This window comes from Pagrus pagrus (genome assembly GCF_965226575.1).
Source record: "Pagrus pagrus genome assembly, chromosome: 15".
NCBI classification, from domain to species: domain Eukaryota; kingdom Metazoa; phylum Chordata; class Actinopteri; order Spariformes; family Sparidae; genus Pagrus; species Pagrus pagrus.
Window position 1 is genome coordinate 14,919,620 of NC_140199.1, and position 25,054 is coordinate 14,944,673.

Below are 25,054 nucleotides of genomic sequence, written 5' to 3' on the forward strand. Positions count from 1 at the left end.
TATCAATCACCCCGCAGCTAATATATTAGTTATGCTTTTACGCACAATAACTTCATTAAATTTGTAATCCACTGTGCCTTTTTTAATCAAACAATGTTGTCCATCTGTTGCGGCCTCTTGAATGTGTTTGTTAAGACACGACCCTGTGATGTGACAGTTTGAGTCAGAGCTGACTGAGGAGAGTGTGTCTGACAGCTGAAGCACAGCTCTGCCTCTCCAAAGAGCCTGATTTCCTGCTTCAAATCTGCTCAAATGCCCCCCCACCCCCGAACCAACCAACCAACACAACCTGTCTGGAGGAAACAGACTCTTGTTGGCATGGCAACCATGTAGGGCTGTGTTTAATTTCTCTTGATAAGTAATGCAAACAACGCAACAGCATAAAAAAAGCACAAGAGGAATAAAACGCCTTTTAAGCTGCAGCCATGGCAATCACTTTTATAGAATTATGTTTCCTTTGTATGTTTTTATGTTCAAACCTCGAATGTCGCTCCGACAGAGGAGCGTGTGCAAGGTCCTTCTAAAACGTTGCTTGTGAGCAAACTGTGATTTATTTTCAGCCTCTAAAACATGATGGGTCGAAATGACCCCCTGAAGTCTCCTGATGTCTACCTATTTGTCATGGTCACTGTGTCTTTGACCACGTCTGCGCTGACAGGACTGCCAATGATTACAAAAAAAAATTATGCAAATCTCCCATCATGCTCGTCAGCAGTTCCTGTCGGCTGGGGCCGAGCTCAGCGAGATGCCCTTTGAGCTAAATTCACTTCATTTATAGTTAATTTCCAAGTCGCCGCTTGCGCAAATAAATAAATGTATCTCTCCCGCAGATATATCTACAAAGCCACAGAGCTGTAGATTTTTCTAATTTTGGATTACACATTTAAAAAAACACTTACTGGTTCTTAATTTTCACCTTTTTGTCGAAACACATTCGACAGTAATCCCCCTGTGAAGTGGGTGCCATGTTTAAGCGTGGTGTTTACGCTATGATGTGGTGGCAGCCCCGGGTCAAACACCGCTGTTGTGTTTTGCCCTGCAGGCTGTTTGTGGTTCTATCAAGCAGGGCCCGTGCATGAAGGAGCAGGTGGAGGAGGGCGGAGGGAGGCAGGCGAGCGAGTGGGAACAGCCTGAAATAGGAGGTGACTGCTGACATTCACCTGGATGCCCTCTGTAGGGAAAGGTATAAGTGGAGGGGGGGACAAATAAAAGGAAAAGGAGAGCAATCCTGAGGCTAGAGCAAGAGACGGAGGGGAATGTGTGATTATGGTTACTACGGCTACAGCATGCCGCCCTGTTGGAGCGGGAGGGGCTTGGAGGAAGGTCAGACGGCTGAGGTACAACCAGCTAAATCAACTCTGAAGTGTTAGGTCCCCGGTGGTGTTGGGGTTGAGGAAATGTAGCTGTTTAGGTTGCTCAGGAGGAACATAGATTGTCGCTAAGAACGGGACCTTGTGCACGCCGTGGCTTATAGCACACCCTCTGGGCTGTAAATCCCTTTGATACGCCACATAAAAGAGGATAAAAGATGTAAAAAGAGATGAGGAGACAAGCGTACGAGATAAGATTCCTTTTTGTGAGTTGCACGCCTTGAAAGCGCTCCCCCCCGGGACGAAGGTCACCAGGCGTATGAGAAGGGACCTCTAGGACGGCTGGCCTTGTGTCTAACTCTCGATTGTCACAGAGGCTCAAATCCTCCACGCCTCTATCCCTGATGTCTGTATCCTATGATGTCCTGGAAACAGACTGCCAAGCTTAAGCTGTTTGGAGAAAGGAAATGATGCAACATAAATTTCAAGGCGAGGATTCTCTGTCTTTCTTGCCTCTCTCCCCACACATACACACACTGCGGGATGAAAATCAATAGCCTTCAAGAGTGAGTCAATGCAGAAACTAATAGCCAACAAACCCAATGCTGTAAAATCACCGCTGGCTCCTCACACACCATGGCTGTAATGTAAAGGAATAGTGCTTAAGCACGCCATTGCTCATTGTCACCTGTATAGAATTATTTTCCAGGATTATAGAAGGGTCAGGAGGATCAAAACAACTCAGCTTCTTGTATCTGAGGGGCCCACAAAGGCTGTCATCGCCAACACCACCACACTGTAGCCAGCATAAGAAACAGAAGGATGGAGCTCTTGTTTAACCTGATTAAGAAATTTTGGCCATCGTTCTTCCTCGACATTGATTGGGGCCGAACGTCTGACTAAGCAGCTCCCCATTAACTGTAAGGGCACTTTATGGGCATCCACATTCATCTTGGTCAGGAAGCTTCCCTCCCCTTTAGGCTCAAAGTGCTGATCCTCTCACACTGGAGGGCGACGCGAGTGAAAGCTGAACAAAACAGGCTTAATTTGGAAAGCGAGCCCCCGCGTAATACAATCATTATCTTTATAATGGACACGCATCATCGTCAGCCTTGTCATTAGCATCATTCTCCATTAGGGTCACTTAATGAATATGTGGGCACGGTCAGTGTTTTCGAGTCTTCCTAGAAATCTTCATAGCACCGAAATGTGTTTGTTTTTCTAAACCTAACCAAGTAAGTAGTCAATATTTTAGTCAACTTAACCTACCCAAGTGTTATAGTTCACTAACACTAATTATTTTAGTTCCCTAAAACTAACCACATGTTACGACTCATGACTACTCCGCAGACATTACTACTTTATTACATGAGAACTCATTGCTCATGGGTAGGACCAAACCCATCTACAAACTTTGCCTTCATTTTTATCTCAACTACACACCTGTAAAGTTCCATGACCTCGGACAGACAGACAGATGTGAACATCTGGCAAAATACTCAAAACTTCTTCTGTGGCAGCCCCTCCCACAGTAGATGTCTCTAGGAATATATATGAATGTGGACAAGGTGGCATAAAGTGTGTGAGGGGGCAGTGTTGGGCAAGTTACTCCGAAAGTGTAATAAGATTTTTTTTTCCTTATACCAGATTAAAAGTAACAATATTATTCTACTTGTAACTTGGTATCAAAAGTAATTAGTTATGTTTCTCATTATATAAATATATACCTTTTACAAAGGTAGCATCTCTTCCAGGATATACGCAGTACCACGCTTCTTTTGTCCACTTAACGTCTCTCCACAACCGTGTCCTTCTCTGAAGTCCAATTTCTGTTGTTTAGCTGCTGTTCATGTTGCTTCATTGGCAGTAGATGCCTCAATGTATCAGCTGCTCCTATAATTTAACCTATGTGTTGTATTTTTCGCAGTTGTAGGTGTTTTGTTGCTTGCACAAGGTTTGCAACAGACAATAATGTTTTTTGCATCTTGACTGAGACAGTCAAAATAATGACAATACTTGGAGCTGTTGAACGTAGAACTCATCCTCCATCCTTTGCTCAGCTTTTTGGCTAGTAGATGACCTGCCACACGTCCACGTCATCATAAGACAGCCTGCCTAGGACAAAAAACAAACACTGTTTTGCCAAGGCAGTAATGCTGTTTCACTATATATAGTAACTGTTATATAATTACTGATTTAGAAATCCTTTGGTACTTCCTACCTCCCTATTTGCCCGCACCACAACCATTTTCCAACTCTGCCTTCATTTCGATCTTAACTACACACCTGTGTAGATTCATAACTGTATCTTGCACAGTTGTGATGCTGTCGTTCTGACAAAAAATCTGTCCACAGACAGACAGCTACATTAACAAAAGCAAAATACTGAAAATTGCTTCTGTGCTAGTTCCTGCTACAAAAGGTGTTTCCAGGAAACATTTTGCCATGATGACACACACACACACACACACACACACACACACAAACACAGAGAGACTCACAAATTGAAAACATTCCCAGCCAAAGCTGTCAACACTGGTAATAACAGGTGAACAATAAATGAAGATGTTCCAAACAGGATACAAACTCAGCTCTCCTGAGTCTTATACTCAACACAATCAGCCATGACGGCTTGCTTCAGATGTAGTTTTTGTCGCTGTTTTCTAAGTTTCAATGAAAGTCCTGGAGCACTCCTTTAATTATGATGTTCTAACAATACCAACACGGCGATATCAGGCACACCTTGCATGTACAGGTACACGGTTGTTCCTTTCCTCTATTTTTATGTATGAATGAAATATTAAGTGCCCGGGCACTTACATCAGCTGATAGGATGCATGAAGCGGAGCGTGTGGCCATATGTGTATAGTCTTTTATGCTGACGGTGCCACGTTGGGAGCCTTTTTTTATGATTGAGCTTGATCTCCTGGCGGGATTAAGTGCTGCCCGTCCTGTCCTAAGTGCAGTCAGTCACTGGTCCACACACACCCTTGAACAACATTTCTGTCCACCAGGGGCATCCATTCACTAAAGCCTCAGCTGTGGCAAAGTTCCTGCAGCTGTTATCATGCAGCTTTTAAAGCCTTTTAGCACAGATGTTCTTGGGACAGGAAGGGAAGACTCTCCTGGTGAATATGTTACTTTATGGGATATAAAATGATTAGCTGCAGGTAATAAGAGACCAGAGGGACTGTGGATCTTGAATGCACCTCTGATGACATTTTTGGGTATGGCTGCCCAGGGTTTTTTTTTTTCTTCTTTTTTTTTTTTCTTGCAGTTACAGCAATAAAAAACTAGTTTACAAGATGAGTCTGGATCCACTTGTGCTCAAAGATGGCGAGTGCCTACACCTTGACATACCCCAGCCATGCCTTTTCTCCTAGAAAACCCTTGGCCAACAAATGTTGCCAGGGATGTTTTTTAGGGGGTTCTCTGGTGTTTATAGTCGGTGAAAAGAAGATAAAGTCAGACCGGTTGTCTCTTTAAATCAAGCTGCAGTGTTGATGTGCCCTCAAGCTGAAATGGTAAGAACCATTTCCACCTCTGCGGCAGGGAGCCTGACCAAATAGGCGCACTAGAGCGCTTCAAACGTGATTCTCATTCCCTTGGTCACTTGTGGTCTATGGTCGCCTCCACTCCTGGAGAGGAAAGCAATTTGTCAGTCCTTTTTTCTATGGGAGTTTATGTTTTTTTTTTCTTTCTCCCCCCCTGCGCATTTCGGAGACATTATTTAATTTTTATTTCCCTCTCTTTTTTTGTTCCATCCGCAGAACTCAGTGGCAGTCGCCTCAATCCATTTACCGCTGGCTGGTACGCCTATCTCCTCCTCTGCGCTGCAATCTGTTGATAACTCCACTTGCAAGCTGCAGTTCATTGTGTTTCGCAATGGGAAACTCTTTCCTTGCACGGGGAATTCGTCAAATCTCGCAGACGATGGGAAGCGTAGGAGCGTTTCAACACCAGTTGCTTTCACCAAATTAGGTAAGAGGAAATCCATTTTTATCATCATGAGCGTGATGTCAAACGCCGTACTACTGTGTTGCCACTCGGACTGCATGCATGCACACGGTCTCATCAGTTTGCTCTGCGCAACATGTTGCCACATCACACACGCTTCGCAGCCCTGTGCGCATGATGGCAAAAATAAACCCAAACTCACTTAGTCTGTTTGTGTTTATTCCGCTCGCATTAATGACATGACTGCACGGGCGCTCACATCACACTGCTGCAGCCCCTCTTTCTGGTAAAAATAAATAAATAAATAAAAAAATCGGCCACTTTCGCTTTTCCATTCGAGATTAAAGTTTACCTGCAACACTTCACACAACAGTCTGTCAACTGCAGTAACAGTCTGACACTTGAGCAACATAACGCGCGCATGCTGAATGCGTGTGTGTGTGTGTGTGTGGAGTTTGTGTCCACGCTTCTTTTGCCACAGCACTTACACACTTTCCACTTGATTTCCTCAACTGAATGTCTCGCTTTTTTTCTTTATTTATTTATTTTCTCTTTCTTTGCAGATGGGTGCAGCCTCGGGAGCGCCGTGCACTCCGTCACTATTGCTCTCAGGCACTTCGCACTGGGTGTAGACCCCACCGCAGCCTATTGGGATTTTGACCTGCTGGATGGACACGGTGGCTGGAGGGCAGAGGGCTGCCACATAACAGGCTCCGGGGGCAACACGACCACTATTCATTGCACCCATCATAATAACTTTGCAGTGCTAATGGTGAGTAGAACACTGTGTGGTACCAGTGTCATTCATTCTAACACAACCATGCCCCCCCCCACCCTCTCCCCTCTCCACACACATAACGTCTCTCCCACTGCTTAGGGCCTATTATGGATCAAATGCATCTTTTTTTTTTTTTTTTTTTTTTTTTTTTTCTCGCCATGGAATAAATGGGAGTCACGTGTTTTAGGAAGCACTTCATGCAGGGACCTTTAAAAGCTTCCTTTATTGTTGCTCCTCAGCAGAGGGAAAGGATTTGTCAAATGCGCTACGGGGATTTATTGGCTTTGGAGTATGCGCTACACTAAATTCCCCCCCTCCTATATCCTGGAAATGAGAAGTTGCGTGTGTTGTATAGTCTGCCACCTTTTTCCAAAAAGCAGCACAGCAGCCGAAATAGAAGCGATGCTCAAGAGAAGGAGCGCCTTGTCAGGGGCTATTCGCCTCCGAGCGCAAGTGGTGTGCTAATTGGTTGCAACCATCGCCGAGCAAAAATGCTGGACTGTAAAGCGTAAAGCATCGCTCATCTGTATCGCTCAAGTTGGTCTCGACGGCGCCGAGATGCCTTCTCCGACGACGTCCCCCTGTTCAAATTGATTTCATGAGGATAATACCAAAAGCGCAATGGCATCGCATCGCCCAGTCGCTCCATAGAGCCGCTGCGCCTGGTCCGCTCTTTTGGATGAAAAGAAATCCTCCGGATGTTTACCGAAGAGTGGGATCCGTTATACTGGGAGGTCAGTTCTCAGTAGAGCATGAAAAAGTGTTGTGCTTGAGATGTCGGTGCTTTCCGAGTTGGCTTTTTTTTTTTTTCTTTTTTTTTTACCTGCATATTTTATGAAGCCGCTGTTCAATTCCGTTGTTGTTCGTGTGTGGAGAGAAGCTGAGCTCGGAGGAGAGGGGAAAGAAAAAAAAAAAAAAAGAGCCGCATTGGAATGAGAAAGAGTGGGGTACGGAGGGAAAGCGGCATGAAAAAACGGCATGGGGTGCTCTGAGGGAGAGAGTGGGGTGTCTGTGGAGAATACTAAGCTGTTGTCAGGAGGAGAGCAGATGTCAGATTGTCATTGTGCATGTATTTTTCGATCAAACACGGGCTTGGGGAGGCGCGCCGTCAATGGGCACCTTGTGGCTGTCGGAATAAAAGCGAGATTGGGCAATTGTGTCACATTTTCCTGGCAGCAGATTGATTTAAACTTCAAGGCACGTCCGACAAGTAGAAGGCAGTCATAGCGACGGTGGAAAGCCGTCACAGGAATGTCCACATTATGGTCTGACGCGAGCGTTTGCGCCGGGGATTGCGCGTCTGCTAATGCAGTCACCACACCCGCCTGGTCTCTGCAGTGCCCGAGAAAAGGACCCTTATTTACGGACTCGTGACATCATTCTCCTCTTGGCCTCATCTAAAATACTGTACATTGCAACAATGAGCCTTATAGCCGAGCTTCTGCAAGTACTCGACCTGTTGCATAATCCTTTCATGTCAAACTGAGAGGAAATTGCCTATAGTGCCTGACTGCAAGTTGACCATTTTTAATGTACAGTATCTGCGAGTAAGGAGGCTCCATCAGTGAAGCTCCGGTGTGTAACGCATGCAGATGAATAACATTAGAGCTGCTGCTGTGGTGCCGTGAAGGGAAATCAGGGGAACAAGTTGCAAAGTCTATATGACCAAAGTTAGACATTTCAGCTGACTAAAGGTGACAGAGGCGTGTGCATTGCCTGAGTGCAAGTGTGCTTTGCGCCAGCGGTGTGTAATACAGCTGTATCACCTTCCTCTCTTCTAAACGATCCAGCCGAATTCCTCCTTAGATCAGCCGTCTGCAATATACAGTGTAAGAATCCATCTCATGGTGCATCTGTGATGTTGAGCAAACTGACAGAGGGTTAGCCACAAAGCATGACAGCTTTGAAAGATGAATAATGCAACAAAATCATTTCAAAGAATAAGGGTGGGTGGGTGGGGAAGGGGGGGGAACGATGCCTGTAAGGCACAAAGCAATATCCAATTCCTGTTGATCCACACTCTTTTACATTCAGTTCTTATGGAGCTGGAGTGCGTGTCTGTGTTTGTGTTTGTGTGTGTGTGTGTGTGTGTGTGTGTGTGTGTGTGTGTGTGTGTGTGTGTGTGTGTGTCTCCGTGTTTGTGCGTGGAAATGATTAGTCTACAAATAGCATGACAAGCCAATACAATTGTCCCTGGGGACTGAGGTTTGGGATATAAAGAGTACTTTAATGAGAATCTTTTTGACTTGGCTCAGAAAGAATTACATGGTGAAGACTCTCCCTCCCCTGGATTTGTGATCAGAATGCCAAACAATCGAGTTGGGACAGCATCTGTGTGGAAAAACTCTCCAGCAACAGCCTGGAAAGCTTTTGTTTGGGCAACTCCCCCTGCTGTGGGTTTTAAACACTGTCAGGTGTGAATGGTTGCGTTAGAAAGCAGGGAGATGACTGACCTGTTAACACTTAAACCAGTGATACAGATTGTCCCACATGTGGGTCAGGTATTATGAGACAGCATGCCTCTGTTTTGGATTATTTTTTTCCCCCTGCACTGGGCTGAACTTGAAGCTGCTAGAAAGCAGCCGTTCCAGATTTCAGCACCGGGGACAGTTCCCATGAATTTCCTGGTCTCTCCCCCCCTCCCCTTCTCTCCCCCCCACCTCCCGCAGGCCTGTGTCTGTCTGAAGGGAGGGCTGACTCACTCGTTTACAGCAATGCAGCCTCATCATCTGTCTTCATCGCGGTGACAAGCCTCACCCCCCCCACATGCCACCTGCCCCCCTTTAACCCCCCCTCCAAAAACACACACACCTCATCTCTGCGTACTCTGAGTTCTTATTGTCTCAGTTGTAGCTAATTTGATCTGTTTTACGTTTATGATAACGCAGATGAGGGAGTTGCATTTGATTGCTGCAACGCTCCACACTGTTTAATATGCAGGAGCAGACCTTTAGAACGACAGACACACAGAGGGGGTGGCTGGCTTTTGTAACTATCCAATCATAACAAAGGCCCTGAGGCCACGGTCCAATAAGAACAGAGCTGTATTCCCGTACACTGTATGAGATATAATGAATATATGGAGTAAATTGTGCTCCTGGAAACAGGAGGCTCCTCGAGCGAGGCAGTGCATCACAGTTATAGTAGAACAGGTGACAGTTGGTTCAACATGGCGGAGTCTCATACAGGGTGGAGCAAGGCACCTGCATTTAAAAGTGGATATTAATGGTTGTTGTTGATGACGGAGTGCAGGGAAGAGAAATAAAAAGACATGATGATATAGGAGAATCAGAATAGTCCAGTGGTTTTCAAGTAAAAATAAAAATCTTCTTTCTTTTCAAGACCTGGTGCCTGCATTACCCACAATGCAACTTAGCCACTGAGTGACATCACTGGAACATCACTGGATATATACTACTTTTTCACATATGCAGTAATACTCCGCAAGACCTGAAAACACACTTTAATGTATACAATTGGTGGAGTCGCCCTTTAACTAAAAATACAGTTAAAGTATTATCAGCAAAATTTACTAAAAGTATCAAAAGTAAAATGATTCATTCTGCAGAAAAATGGCCCACTGTGGCTGATTGATTGTTTATGCACCAATAATTAAGTGCTGGGATATTTTACTGTTACAACTGAGTTCATACTTCAAAACCACAGTTAAGTTAAAACTTCATGTTGCAACTTGTTTCGGTTCAATTTCCTATTTCTCTCAAAACCAGTTGGCTAGGTGGTTTACAATTCAGTATTTTAGTACATTGGTTTCCAGTCGAGGGACTGAGCTTCTCCAAAGGATCAGAGGCTTAACTAGAATGAACTCAATAGAGTGCATACCTCCGCCAATGGCCAACAGTCCCCTTTTGTATTCACTTATAGATACCAGCCACCTAATTTTGAATGCATGATTTATTTTTTTTTCCAAAAACACCATATATTTCACAGTGTTAAAGAAAGTGAGAAAACATTTGATCACAGTGCTATGCAAAGGCAGAGTAAAACATCCAGTTGTATTCATAAGTAGGCAGGTTTTGTTTCTTACTGATCTAGTAGAAAGGATGCTGGTTTTGAATTGCTCAAGTCCCAGTGGTAATGGGAAACACAAATCAACAGAGGATCAGACTTTGACACAACACCTGCTCTCTCCATAGAGATAATGCCCATCCGTTTACTCTTGTTTTGTCTCCCTCTTCCCATTCTTTGCCTCCCCCATCAGCTTGTTTCTTTTACTTTTGCAGTGTAAAGTGTCCACAGTTCTTCCAGTTATTTCATCGTTATCTGTGGATAGTGACCGAGGAAAGCAATGCCTCCTCCTGTTTGGTTGTGCAATGACAGACGCGCTTCATTCGTGCTGTAATTTGACCTTCATTTCTTGAAGGAATTCTGACCGCATTGTGAAAGCGAGGTTTATAGGGAACCGATCATTATGTGGATGGTGTCATTTTTGGGACAGCCATTACACTGTGTAGTCAGCGCTTACTTCAGAATGATATGTTAAAGCAAAAATGCTGTCTATTGCCAATGAATCCAACTGAGAGGATTTGTTGGAAAGCATCTCTTCTGGTGGAACGTGTTTGGTGCAGACATGACAAGGGCCCCTAACTACACACAACTAATCCAAAAGAAGTCAAAAGCCAAAACATTTGGGAACCTCTAGTTTAATCAAACTGTATTTTTTTATGTAAAATCCTAATCTAAAAAGTGAATAGTAACTGAAACTGTCAAATAAATATGGACTTCGAAGTAGATTTATTTTCATCAGAAATCCAGTGAAGTAGAAGTATAAGGAGTACAAAATGGAAAAAACACATGGAAAGTACCTTAAAACTGTAGTCAAGCACAGTACTCAAGTAAATATACTTAGTCACTTTCATTTCTCATTGACAGCTTCAGCCTCATTCAAGAACCACTAATACAAACAGATTGTGATCCAGGCCTGTTGTTTCTCCACAGTGATAGCCACTTAATATGACTGAATAATTGTAATGCCTTCATCTGAAACAGCTTTGAGTTTAAACATGTTCCTCAAATCAACTGCAAAATTAATATTTTGTTCATTGACCTCTACTCATCGGGATTCTCTGTGGTCTCAGCAGGAGTCTCTGCTGTATCCAGATCTCCGAACAGGCCGCGATTCAATTGTCCTCGCTGCTGCACCTCCATCTTGAACCAAACCAACCAAGACAGGATCCCATCTTGATACATTAGTTCTCATCGGCTGAGCCTTCCATGGGCTCGATACCAGTGTGACATTAGTGCTGACTGCTGGAGCTGACCACAAGGTCTTGTCTCCCATACGGAGGAACAAAATGCAGGAGAATGACTGCAAGAATCCATCCATCCATTCTCTAAACTGCTTATCCCGATGACTGCGAGAACACAGACATAATCAGGCTGCTCTTTACAAACAATATATCAGCTCTACTCTTTTTGCTGCAATGTTTATTACCTACTGAATCACTATTATTGTCACTCAAAAGGTAGTATAACTTGGAGTAAATTAAGGATGAATGGATGGAGGCTGGGTGGAGATAAAATTAGGAAGCCGCCTGTGCTTCAGTCTCAAAGAGGAGACGCCAATTGATTGTGATTACATTCTTGAAAAACATCCTATAAAGAGAGTTGTTTATTCAAATTCAATCCGCATATTGAGCAATTACGGCTAATACGGAAAGTTGTGCAGGATACGTGTTGCTAATCGTAAATAACCCGAAAACTTCTGCAGCTCAGAAACAGTGTTCTCTTGTGTGAGCCTCATTTTCTCTGTCTATTTTTTCAGCATGTAGCAATTTCAAAGTTGTGTGTCCTCATTAGTCCTTTGTCCACAGCCTCGCTCCAGGCAGACATAATGAGACAACAAGCCATTTTTCAGCGTTTGCCCACAAGCGCCCACTGGCCTCAGCAGGGTTAACGTTCTCCTCACGCCGTGGACTTTACTATCTCTGAGACACTTTCATGCTAAAGGAGCTTTGGTGTGTGTGTTTAAGGAGATGAAGGGATTTACAGTGATAATGACGATGACCTGTTTAGATATGCGACCGCGTCTCACAGCACCGCGTTGGCATCTTCTGTTGATATGCATTGTAGTAGGAGGAGAAGAGGGGAAGGGTTGATGACAGGCTGTGATATCAACAGAGGGGGGCGATGCCTTGTGGATGTGCGTTAGCTGATAGTAGATTCAAAAAAGGAGGTTTGTGTTCGAGGAACAGGGCACCATGCAATACGCACCTCTCAGCCTCCGGAGAGCCTTTCCGATACAAAAGGGTTCTTGGAAGAGCAATAAATTGGCAACCTGACCAGGAAGTCGCTGCTCTCGGCTAAGCAACAGTGCAGAGCATAAACCTCATGATATCACAAGATTTAGTTTCTGCACTTGAGTTCTTGTACAGATTAAACAATCGAGATATATTTGGGTAATTATACCGTTTTTACACCAAAATTAGTGCGTATATGCAAGGCTTTTAAACTTGGGTAAATCCAGCCAGGATATATTGTTAGCAATTAATGTTCCTGCAAACCACAGATGTGTCCAAGGTTGACATTTATACCACATGTGGCATTTTACACGTTATACTCATTAGGTGACTTAACACAGAGTTGGAGGGGGAGGTGTTATTACCGGCCACAAGGCTGCTAAACAGGCGACCGTAGTTACAGTCTGTGGGGACCTCTCCAGCAGCTTAGTCCCAAACAGGTATTCTCTAAGCCAAGCCATGTTTTCCTAACCCTGTGGTTTTGAAAGAAATAGAAAATTGAACCTAAACAAGTTGCACCGTAAAGTTTTAACTGTGGTTTTGCAGAATGATACTTAGCTGATTGACTTACTTTCCCATTGCAAGTAAACGAGTATGCCCTCTGTTTTTCTTTTCGGGTGTGACGTGTTAGATGTCACAGATTTGCTGGAAAACAGGGAACAGTAGAAGGCAGCATGGAGGCCAGTGACATTGTTACAGTGGTTACTTTTTAATATCTTTCACCTCAAAGTCAACGCCAACTGAAGCACATTTAACCACTGCTTGAACGAAGACTGATGGAAAACTATTTATGTGTGCCAACATCAGGTAGTCCAATGCACGTCATTGCATCGTGCTGGAAAAGAGATGAAAATGAGTGTATCTGCCTGAGTGTCATGTTTCAATCAGCGATGATGAGAGCTGGAACCTGTAAACACCTGTGACTACTGCCGAGTCATTTGACCTGATAATGAATGCAGATTGTACCCTTATCCCAGATGTTAGTGGGTAATAAGCAGTTTTATGTCCGGTGTTAAAGGGGTTTCAGTTAGGGATGTGTGATACGTATACTGCATGTATATCGGACCGATGAATTATAGACCTGATATCAGGGAATATATATCATCAGCTACTTATTGTATCGATTATGAATCTTATTGAAATTCTAGTTGATATATAGAGCTGATAATATGAAGCCAAATTGCTTTCATTGACTTACTAAGCAGCATTTAATTTGCAGTACATGTTCTGCAAGGATTCAACAACAAATCTAAATCTTAATGTAATTATCTTATTAAATCATCTGTCTCTGGTCTTAGGCGTGCACAAACTACATGGTCTGAACCTCTTTCTAAAATACAAAAATGTGAAATTATGTGTTATTTTATCGGTACCAGCCATGAGAAGCAGGTGATTATCGGTTATCGGTCTTGGAGTGCATCTCTAGTTTCAGAGGTGCTGGCAGGTGGTTTGGTTTCCTTTGGACAGAACCAAGCTAGCTGTTTTCATTCTTTATGCTAAGCTAACCATCTGCAGGCTTTAGCTTGACATTTCCACACAAACAGACTGATTGGTATTGATTTGCTCATCTCTTACAACTGAATTTGAACTTGAACTTGGTTTTTGGCCACCACCATTTTGGTTCAAGATGATGGTAAACCATAAGAGAGGCGGTGAGAAAAATGTTTTTCTGTGAAAGTAGAGCAAACCACAAATGTAACCACATATTTGTAGAGAGTGTGAGTAATCTGGAATGTGTGTTTGAGTTAAGCTTTGTCATAATGATGCAGCTTAAGCTAATTCTTAGAGCAAATGCTAATTATTTGCAGTCCACTTAGCATCGGCTACCTTTCACTCTTTACCTCACATGCACTTGTTCCGAACGTGACAGCTGACAGACGAGCACTAATCCACCTCCATCAGCGAGCAGGCAGCCGCTGCACTGAACCAGCCACACCGAGGCTCTGCTTTGTGCTCTGCTCTGTGACCTTACCGCATAAGAGTTGAGGTTTGGCTTTGTTTAATATTTAATAAATGCACTCGTGTTCCATTTGTAAGCATTAACTTAAATCCGATGTCGGGCGTGATTACTTTAGCACATGGGGGACTGTTTTGTGTGTGTGTGCCTGCTGAAACCACATCGCCACTGCAGACTTTTCTTGTGTTGCTGCTGCTCTGATTTCACCTCTCAGTGTTTGCTGACTGCGGACTTGCTTTGGTGTGAAAGGAGCAGGGCCTGGCTCGTCCAGAACTCTCGCTGGCTCCCAGAACACATTGCTGCTGGCCAATAACCTGACATGTGATGCAGATTGTTTTCTCCCTGACTAATGAGTTCGGAGCTAACAGAACACCATTTATCTCAGACATCAACAGTTTTGCCCTGGCATTGCTACAGTAAGCCAATACTTACTACTGGCTCTTCTCCGTATTGGACGCTCTATTTTTAATGCAGTGTGTATCCCTCTTTTAGCCTGGATACAAATTGCATTGCTTTAACCTATTGTTATTCAAATTATGTATGCTCCTCAGCTGAGTGTATGAAAGATTATAATAGTGCGGCTCGCAGCAGAAGGGATTGCCGCACTTAATGTGTCTGCACTCATGTGTTTGTGCAAAGAAAGTTAATAGGGTATTCGGTGGACTCACGGTTTTGATGTTGTTTATATACAGTGGCTGATTAATTGGCAGCCAAAGCCTTGGTGCATTTTTTATGGAGAGGCAAACTGCTCGCTTGAAACGTAAAACTGTTCTTGCTGACAAGCAGTCTTTATGAAAGATAATGATGTCGTCGCATTTTGATTTTATTTCCAAGTCGATCATTTTGGCACACATTTTCGCAAACAATTAGTCAGATATGAACACTTGGATGAGGTATAAATGAGTGGGTTTTTTCTTTTTTTTATAGCAGCGCCGTGCGGACTCGCATGCATCTGCCGCACTGTCTGCGATTAGTCACAAATGATTAGAATGAAACGGGTCCCGCTTGTCCTTTTGCATGTGACAGAGGCCATCTGACATACATGATTCATTTCCTAGAACACTGTCAGTACACACAGTCTCGACCAAACAGTGCTCAAGCGAAGGGGGGGGAAAAAAGAACCGTTCACATCGTAATATGGCATCTGATCTGAAACTGTCCATGTTCAAATGCCCCCCCACCCCCCAGCCCCTCTCACCAGCTGTTCCCTAGTCGACAGTGCGACCCTCTCTGAACCCCAGAGACAGCTTGGTAGAAATGAGGGCATGCCGTGTAAACAGCCTCTCTCTCTCTGTCTGTCTCTCTCTCTCTCCCTCTCCCTGTCTTTCTCGTTCCCTCGCTCGGCCTCTGTTTGAGTTTCTGTCACTGCCTTTCAATTGGGTTGCTGTATTTGTGCACTGCATTTAACTGAACCGGACAGCACCTCATTTGCACAATGCTGGGCAGTCTAGACAAACACATTAAGAGCTTATTTTTTTTCTCTATTAGGGAACGTGTAGAAAGTGATCCAGCCCTGTGGCCGCCCGGTCAGCTGGATGTTTGGCTGGCTGGCTGTCTGCATGTCCACCTCTGTTGTCAGCCAACACAGCAGCTCCCAGAATGCCCCTGCCCCTCCATTTCACCGCTGATGATGCTGCTGCCAGCTGCTGATTAGCAAAAGTGTATCAGCACAAAAACAGAAAAGGCCGAGGGTTAAAGGGGACAGTCATTTTCATAACATACTTGAACAAAATTAAACTCGTCCAAGTGGTTTATTACACTTGCTGGCCTTTTCTGCCACAGCCAATCATGATCAGCGTGACCTTTGACGTTTCACCTCATGGCCTATCGCTGTGTAAGAGCATATTCTTCTCCTCAGCGCGACCAGAGTTCAGCCATGCCCTGCAGTTGCGTCTTTTCGACTCTGCTGTAAGGGTGTGGAGCTGCAGCTGCTGCTGCTGCTTGCTAGGCTTGTAATTAGGGAGCAGCTATTGATGCAATGTGCCCCCCTGTGCACTCCTAAGAGGAAGATAAGGACAACAGAAAATGAGACATTTGAAGGGGTGGTGATAACATGACAGGGTCGATTAAGAGCCCTCAGATGTTAGTCAGTGGTCTCACAGTTGTTTTTAGAATGTGATATTAATACATACAATTTATCAGGAAAGTGTTCTCTTGTTGGCTACAGTGGGGCTGCCAAGGATTTTTTTTAGATTAGACCCAACCTTGCAAGGTATTCACAATTTCCATTTTTTTCATATTCAATCATGAGCTACAAGACCACCTGATGATATCTGGGGCAGACAATTCCACAGACAGAGCAGTACAAACATGCATTTGTGCACTCTGATAGGATGCACTGAGAAGTGGTAAGAACCATTGAACAAGTAGGGACCTTGTACGATAATGCCGGTGACAATATTTTATCCCTTTTGACTACAATCCAATAAAAAGTACAAAAACAGTAATGTGTTCATCCTTCTCAAAAAGTATTGCCTGTCTAGCCAGAGTCTGATTTACCTGTAGCTTTTTCGTCTGTGCTATAGGGTTACATGTTCCTTTAAAGGTCCCATATTATGTTCATTATCGTACTTTTGTTTTGGATGTCTACTTAGAAACGTTTCCCTGCTTTAATGTTTAATAAAGACATTATTTTTCTCATACTGCCCATTGCTGCAGCACCTCTATTCACCCTCTCCATTTTAGTGCCTGTCTCTTTAAGTCATCCCTTCTCGAAAAACCCAGTCTGCTCTAATTGGTCAGTTCTCGCAAGCCTGAGCAAGAACTGTGTTTCCGCATCAGCTCTGTCCTGACGGCTCGTTAAAGGCACAGATTCTGAATACAGGTGGACTGAGCGTTTCGATACTTTCACAGTATTTATGAATCAAGTCAAGGTGCTGTACAATGAACAAGACAAGGAAATATCATTTTCCACAATATGAATGAGAACCCTGTAGTTTATTTAGTCAATTTAGTCAAACACACGTCCTGATACTGTAGATACTCACATGCACAAATGAGTCCATAGCTGCAAAAGTCCCCAATGTATGACGGTCCTTTTCTCTAGAAAAATGTCTTGGTAGCTAGCTAGCTAGCTCGCTAATGTTAAATTGTTAATACCGATTTGTGCATGCCAGTCCTGCATTTTATTTTAAGCACAGCTTTTGCTCAGGTAATACAGCAGTGCTGTTTTTATTTGATGACTTGATTGATAGCATGAAGTTGTGAACGAACTGTGAGCATCCATGTCTTTGTATCTCGTTCAGATAAATGGCAGATGGCATTGTGATAATGCCAGGATTATCCCAGTAACACAAGAGAAATCACCACAGCTTACATTAACGCCATCAATGACAACTGATGATGTATGAAGCTCTTGAGGGTCTATGAAACACTACCCCATGTAACTCTGCTTTAAGAGATAGGAGGGCACTCGAAAACAGCTTTTACGTTGGAAATGGGATTGAGCCTCTGTGGCCAGTTTTTAAAGGTTTCTGTCTTCACTCGAAACGAATGGGCTTGGGACTGGTTGCCACAGACAAATTGGGGACGTCGGATTATTGTAGCTGTGTTCTTCACATGGGATTTTGGACAACAAGAAACACAGAATAAAACCAGCCTTATCCTTGAGGGAGGATTTGAACTGGTCATTTTGGCTTCTTGAATCTTTGCTCACAAGAGGACTCTGAATAGGCCCGTGACAATTTTTGTTGGATGTTGCAAGGTAGAGGGTTTAAAATGAAAAACTGCAGTAACATGCAAGATAAGGCGTCAAAAGTCAGCTCAAGTAAAATTTCTTTGCAAAGCTCAATGTAACATATCATGTCTCACAGTGCTTCACAGGTAAGCAACAAGGAATAACTCCTCAAACAACATCAGCACATAAGAAAAAAAAAAAAAGGCATAAACCTCAGGAGAGTCTATTCAAAGAGAGATTCCTCCTCCGTGGACAGCTGGGTGCGCAACAGCTGCTGTGGGTGGAAAAATGGCTTTTAAAAATGAACAGAAAATTGGAACGGTAACAGAGAAGAAACACATTCTGCAGCAAATGGATTCTAATTGAACAAAGTGATCGTAAAATCTCTAATATGAAATAAGAAGTCCAATAAAATAAATCTAAGGTAAGGGTTCAATGAAATACTTGCAAGGCAGATCTAATATCAGCTCTTCAAATCTGGAGTAGTGGCGAGGTAGTTTGAAGGATGGGGGAGGGCCGGTTCCTCCAGACACTCTGGATGGTGTGGCAGCGGTTTATTTTCTTCCTTTGTTCATCTGTCAGCATTTTGGGTCAACTGTTTACACAGGATGGGATTAATACGGTCTGCTGTTTACATGCAACAAAGACTTTAATCGGAACAGCTGTGTGATATGCTCACAATGACGTCATTAATTCCTCTTCCTCGTTGGATATTTTATCTGTTTTGGTGTGTACTTGATCAGCTCCCTGTCCTGAAGATGGATATCTATCATCGTCTGTCTGAAGTTCTTTAAGAGTTTAAATTCAAAGCAAACTCTCCACAGTACACCACCTCACCTTATAAGCCACCATCTTTGCTAAGTGGAGAAACGTCAACCACTACTTTATGTGAAGCTGGTGGGCATGCGCAGAAAGAACTCAGCTGGAAAGAAATCAGGTTTTATCGTTCACATGGGACCGTCTTTAGTTTGATCAGTTTAGAAAAGGTTTTAACTACCCCTCTGCAACTGACTGAAATTCCTTCAAATTGTCCAAGGGCCTGTTTATTCTGGTTGAGCTGTTAATATGAAGCATTTTTATTCTGTTTGGGCTTTGAAACTGGTAATTATAGGAATATTCACTGAGAAACAGAACTGTTTTTTCCCCGTGATAAAGCTAAATGACCTCGATTCCCACCATGTTCATGCTGCTTCTGATCACCATAAAACAATATTTGCCTGATTAAAATGAAGTCATCGTGGTGAAGCAAACAATATGGTTGCATTGAATAAAATCAACTTATCTAGGATTTAAAACGAATTATGTACAAAGCATAATATACTTAAACACTAGCTTTTCTTTGATGCTACAGAACACAGCTTGATGGATCTCAACAGCGATTCTTTAAGAATAAAAAATCCCATTGGGTTTATCTTCAGTGTTCAGTGGCATGTATCCTCCAGTGTTTTCTCTGTCTCCATCTGGGTAGAAGCTCATCTGTACTGTTGCCATGTGTGTTTGAAGGTATATCAGAGACATGTCTGAAAATGTTCACGTTGGAGAGAGTGAATGAATGAATGAATGAATGAATTACACCTCCACAGACGGCCCTTTCATGTCACTGTGTTTCATATTCACTGCCTGCTTAAAAAAAATCTCCTTTCCAAAAGCCCATTTGACAGATGAGAGCACTGCGCTCTTGCATCAAAGGTGAAAACTAATCTGGGCGCTGAAATCCCCTCCTCTTCCACCATCCTGACACTTTTGCCTTTGCCTTACAAATGACCATAACGAGATGCAAACATGTAAATTGCCAGTCGAGGAGATGGAGCGTCCACTTAGGTCTAAATGGCACAGACAGCGCAACTGTCAGATGGTAAAATGGAACTGGGCTGAGATCAGGGTGTGCAATCTGTAATCAAAAATGGAGGAAAATTGCATTGCGGTTGGGGGATGGAGGGACGGGGGAAGAGAGATCCGAGTCAGACATCCATGATTTACCTATCTGTTCTTCTCTCCATCTGCCTCCACTGTTTTTCCTCATCTCCTTATCTCCCCTATCACTGCTTCCCACTGTTGTCCTTACTACAAGCTGTTTCCTGTTAGAAGCACCACACAACATATTCTTCATGCATTTATTCTTTGCACGGTTGGCTGCGTTCATTCAAGAGCATCCCTCCCGTTCTCTCTCTCTCTGCAGCTCTTTCTCAGGGGGCTAAACGCTGCCACAGTTAGAGAACATGGCAGCAACGGTCCAGCACTGCTTACACCTCCTGACAGCACTTCAAACAGCATCTCGACAAGGACGTTACATTTTTTTAAGGCGTTTATTTGTGCTTTTTAAGGGATTTCGTGGCTAAACCCCATACCTGCAAACACGTGTTTTCTTCCAAAAAGATGTGGTAACAGCGCGGTTCCTATGGCGATACAAACAGAGCCATCAAATGCCCAACATTACACAGTTGCTTTTGATGTAGTCAGCGAGCACTAGAAGGGCTGTTAGAGGTTTGAAGTGGAGGCAGAGAAAGAGCACCTGAAAATGGTGGACAGCAACAGATGCGTGTGTGTGTGTGTGTGTGAGAGGGAGAGAGCTGTGTGAATGCGCCAGCTCGGCGCCGTTAAGCACCACACAGGCTAACGTAAGCTTATTTACCCGCTGAGACCTCCACTGCAAGAGAGCGATGCACTCCGTTTGAGAGGCTGTTTGCATTGTGCTGCTTGCGGAGGCTGGCTTTACAGCGCATCCTCTCCGCCGCGCCGTCTTAAAGTGTTAACAGAGCAGAACCCGTGGAGCGCGGCCCTATTCTCATCCATTGTTGCAGGGGTAAAGAAAAAAAACTGGCATGTTGTGGTACGACATATCGACCTGTGAGGGAACGAGGTAATGTATGCTCCCACTCTGCGTGCTGAACAGCGTGCCATCTCGGGGAGCAGAGAACAGAGCGTGAGCAGTGTGTGTAAGAGGGCCGAGGTGTTACTGGCATGTCTGTCTGTGTGTGTGTGTGTGTGTGTGTGTGTGTGTGTGTGTGTGTGTGTGTGCTTTGGTTTGCTCCTGTGTGTGGTTCCATGTCCACACCTGTTACTATGAGCGTATGTGTGTGTGTATGTGGCCACACAGGGCCCCATCCATTGAGCATTCTGTGGTGTGGAGTGATTGGAAGAGATGAGTCACCCCGCTCAGACAACACCTACTAACCATCTCTCTCTCTCTCTCTTTCTCTCTCCCCCTTGCACACACGCACACATGTAGAAAGAACATGAGGAGCATGATGTTCAGGCTCGCTCGTATATTCACTTTAAACTAAAAAAGACTGGCCTATTTGCACTACATCTTCAAGCAATCTTCTGTCAAATTTATTTTTATTGATTCATGAATTCGGACCGAGGAGATGGAAGGTTTTCTCCTCAGTATAGAGGAGCAGAGTCGTGGGTTGAATCTGATGTTTTGGGTGAAAAATCTCAACATGAAGCGAGGGTTGGGTTCCCATGACCGGTGCCATTTGGTGATACTTTGGTTTATGACGAAATGTCTGCAAAACTAACGGCATTCCCATCAACCTCAGCTGTGTTAAATGAGAAGTAGCAAACGTTAGCATGCTAAGTTGCTGGAGTAAGACATTGATGAAGGTAACCATTAGGGATTTCACGATTATCCAAATCCATGATTTGATGAGACTTTTCGATTTTAAGGTCAAGATTTAATTCAATTTTGAAGTTTTGAAGTGAGGCTAGGGTTGGTGTTATATGATCAGATTTTCTTGTTCATGTTAAGACTCTAGATTTTAAGTGCTTTCACGTGGAAGACCCGAAAACAAAGCAATATATGAATCCAGTCTAGATGAAACAAAGGCATAAATTAGGATCTCTGTATCAGCCATGGATAGGGAAGACCTAATTTTAGCTGTGAAACTGGCATTTAAAAAGATAGCTGTTGTTGTATATTTTACAATAATGATGTTGTATATTTTACAAAAACAGCTTGACTTTATCCTAGTGTTGTTTTGCAGGTTATGGGTAGGCAAGGTCAAATAATATTCACTAAAAATGGAGCCTCCAGAGTTCACAGAAAAGGAAAAAAACACCTCCCTTTGGGGATTCAACGATAAACAACAAAAGTTAGAAATTCAGTTTGTTACAAGGTTTGGTTTCTCAAGTCTGTTCGGAGTAAACCATCTTTCCAAACCAATCAATAAAAGATCTCTGAAAAATAAAATAGACCCAGTATCTCCGGTGCTGTTGGATTTTTCTCCGGCACCAGTTAGTTGATCGTCTTCGTGAACACAGGATAAATATCTGGGTGTCCAGCTGAAAGCGACCTGTAAGCTAGCTCTATCATCTTTCAAGTGTTGCCTGTCCTTTAGTCGCGCGTGAAAAGACAGGCGTGGAGAGAAATGAGATAGTGGGGGAATCGCTGATCCTGCTTTTGATTTCGATGAGCTAAATTGAAAGCTCAGTTTGATCGATTTTTCCAATTTAGAATTGAGATCCTGACACGCCTAGAAACCATTATAACTTCTTAGCATGTTAGCTTTGTCATTGTGAGCATCGTGGATCCAGAAGTTAGCATTACACTGCTGTGCAGCCTCACAAAGCCACTAGCATAGTTGTATAATTATAGTCTTGTTAAAGTTATTGTGCAAAAAAAACTGTTGTCAGTCCACCGGCTAATAGCCCCTCAAACTACAGCCTTCACCTTCATGAAGGCAGGCTGTATTGCAGGACCCTTGTATAGGACTATATATAGGAGGTAATGATGTTATATTTAGAGCTGATAAATGCTACTGAAGCCCAGTCCTACATGAAACATGTCAGTGTGTCAGGGAGCCTTTGAGGAAAGTGGAGCGACTCAGTAAGCCAACCAGCCCGTGGTCGGACTTGGTAGCTTCCAGTTGTCAGTGGGTTTAACTGTATGTGTGAAAGGAGGCATCATGCACAAAGCAAAGCAAATCTTTCCGGGATAAATAAAAGCTAAAGAAAGAAAGAGATTAGACTCATTCCAGTGTCTCTCTGCCCTATATTAAAAAGCAATCTTCTCCGTGCTTTCACATTTATTCGTATTGATTCATTCTGTTGGTAGCAGACTTGAGTGTTCGCTTCTCTTTGTTCCACTTGTAGAAGGGGGGCGGGGGGGTTTGCCTACAGTGAATTATGCGCTTGTACTGTGTTTGCAAGGTTGAGCAGTGCACAAGGCTCATTTATTTGATAGTCACGCTTTAAATATCTCCACAGAACAGCGATTACAATAACTTCTGTATAGGAATTTGAACAGCCTAAAGCTAAATACAACACTTCTAATCTGCAGCTCTGGAGAAATTAATGCTAATGAAACAATGCCCCCTTGATGTTTGAGGAGATAGATACAGGACGACTGATATGCCTGAGCCTCAGATGACGGTGCTCATCTAGAGGGCCTTCATCTTTTCATGCCGAGCGAGGTTCCTCATCAGCTCATAATGTTTGTTGATTTGATGGATGTGTACTTGATTCCGTGTGATTTGATTACTCGTTCCACGGCGGGCCTTGTTTGCCTCCGCTGTTGAACATTCGCCGGGCGAGCTGCTGATTACGAGCATGACCGTATCTCAAAGCTACGAGCTGAGTGACAGCCACAAGGTAGCGCTGAAACATTGATGACCTGCATTAATGGTGCATGACCGTTTCCCGAACTGTTGTCAAGTCCGGAGGTTATTCTGTCGCGCCGCTGTCCTGTCTCTCTCTGTTATCCGGCGGTGTACGGGCAGGCCGGGGCAGGTTTGATTTGCACACTCGCTCCGGTTCTGTTCCAGCGTTCACGCGGCCACTCAAGGATGATAAAATATAGCGCTGGATGGGAGCTGGGAGCAGGGAGCCCGCAGGCTGTTCACTAGAGGATTTTTAATTTTGTTTTTCTCTCACTCCCTTTCTCTTCCCTCTCTCCCACAATGTTTGTGCATCCTTGCGTGCACCGATGTGATTACAACGGGGGAAAGGAGCGCACTTGCGACGACATATGTCACAGATTGGCTTACAGAATCCGCAGCATCAATTAAACACAAAACGCATTAAATTCGCAAGAGTCTGGGAATTATTTTCATGTAGGTCTTTACAGGTTGTGCGGCTCTTCATCATAACCAATCAGCGGGCTATAAAACAAGACACCAAGCCCGCCAGTCCTCTCAGATCAACAGTGTATTTGTCCCATTTTATTTCGCAGGCCTGATAACCTTGCACCCACTGTGCCTGCGCGCTGAGATTATGGATCAAGTTTAATTGACTCTGGTAATCTGATTTTGGCATGGGGAGGGAGGATACTGGATTAAAGTTGTAACTACAACACAAACAGGGGATCAGGGGCCTGTTTAGCAGCCGAGGCTAGGGCACAACGGAGGCATGTCGAGATGTAACATGCCACCGCAAATCCAGAATAGGCTAAACTAAAGCTGCCCTGTATGGTAATATTGTTGCCTCTCTGTAATGAATTGCGCTGTCAGAGGGCCGGTCACATTGTCCTGCCGCACAGACACAGTAATAAAGTGGCCACGCTGCTGTGATGTAATACGATAGCAGTAATGACGATAAGTGGAGTGGAGGAATCACATTTGAAGCTGGCTGCTCCTGTCCTCATCTGACTTTCTGCTGCTCGGTCCTGCAAGGAGGAGTAGAACAGGGAGGAGTAGTTTAGAGCACGCTGCGAGCTCCGCCAATGGCCTATCAGTCATCATGACAGCCGGGTCAACGAGGGAATTGCAACTTTACAGTCTATATCTGTTGCACAGCATGGCGAGATCTATACATAAATATACAGGAGTCAAAGGAAAACTGAAGCGCGGCCCTTAAGAGATAGGGATATAAGAAAATCTGCACACGCTTTAAAGGAAATGATTAATGGCTAATAAGAAGAGGAGTGAAAAGCTATAGTACACTGTGCATTTATTCCCCTCCAGCCTTCTGCAGCAGGTCACCCCACATCACCCCAGGAGCATAAACACTGCTTCCAAGAGCCATAAGAACTATTTGTTCAAGGCACCCTGTAGTCCGCCTCGCCATTTTTCTCTCGGCCTATCCATCTGCTGAAAGGGACAGTCTCCCTTCATCCTTCTTCCCTTTCTTCTCGCTCTATTCTCTGCCCCAGCTCTGCCTGCTGTCAGGTCTTTTTTTAAC

The 25,054-nt window shown here is 43.9% G+C and overlaps 1 protein-coding gene across 1 annotated transcript in view; it reads left to right on the forward strand.

Annotated features, from left to right (window-relative positions):
- Nucleotides 1-25,054, forward strand: part of adgra1b (adhesion G protein-coupled receptor A1b) — a 173,498-nt gene that overhangs the window by 109,657 nt on the left and 38,787 nt on the right. The window contains exons 13-14 of the mRNA XM_084376205.1: nucleotides 5,081-5,291; nucleotides 5,831-6,039. Of these exons, the coding sequence (XP_084232331.1) occupies nucleotides 5,081-5,291; nucleotides 5,831-6,039 (420 nt within the window). The remainder of the gene's footprint in view (nucleotides 1-5,080; nucleotides 5,292-5,830; nucleotides 6,040-25,054) is intronic.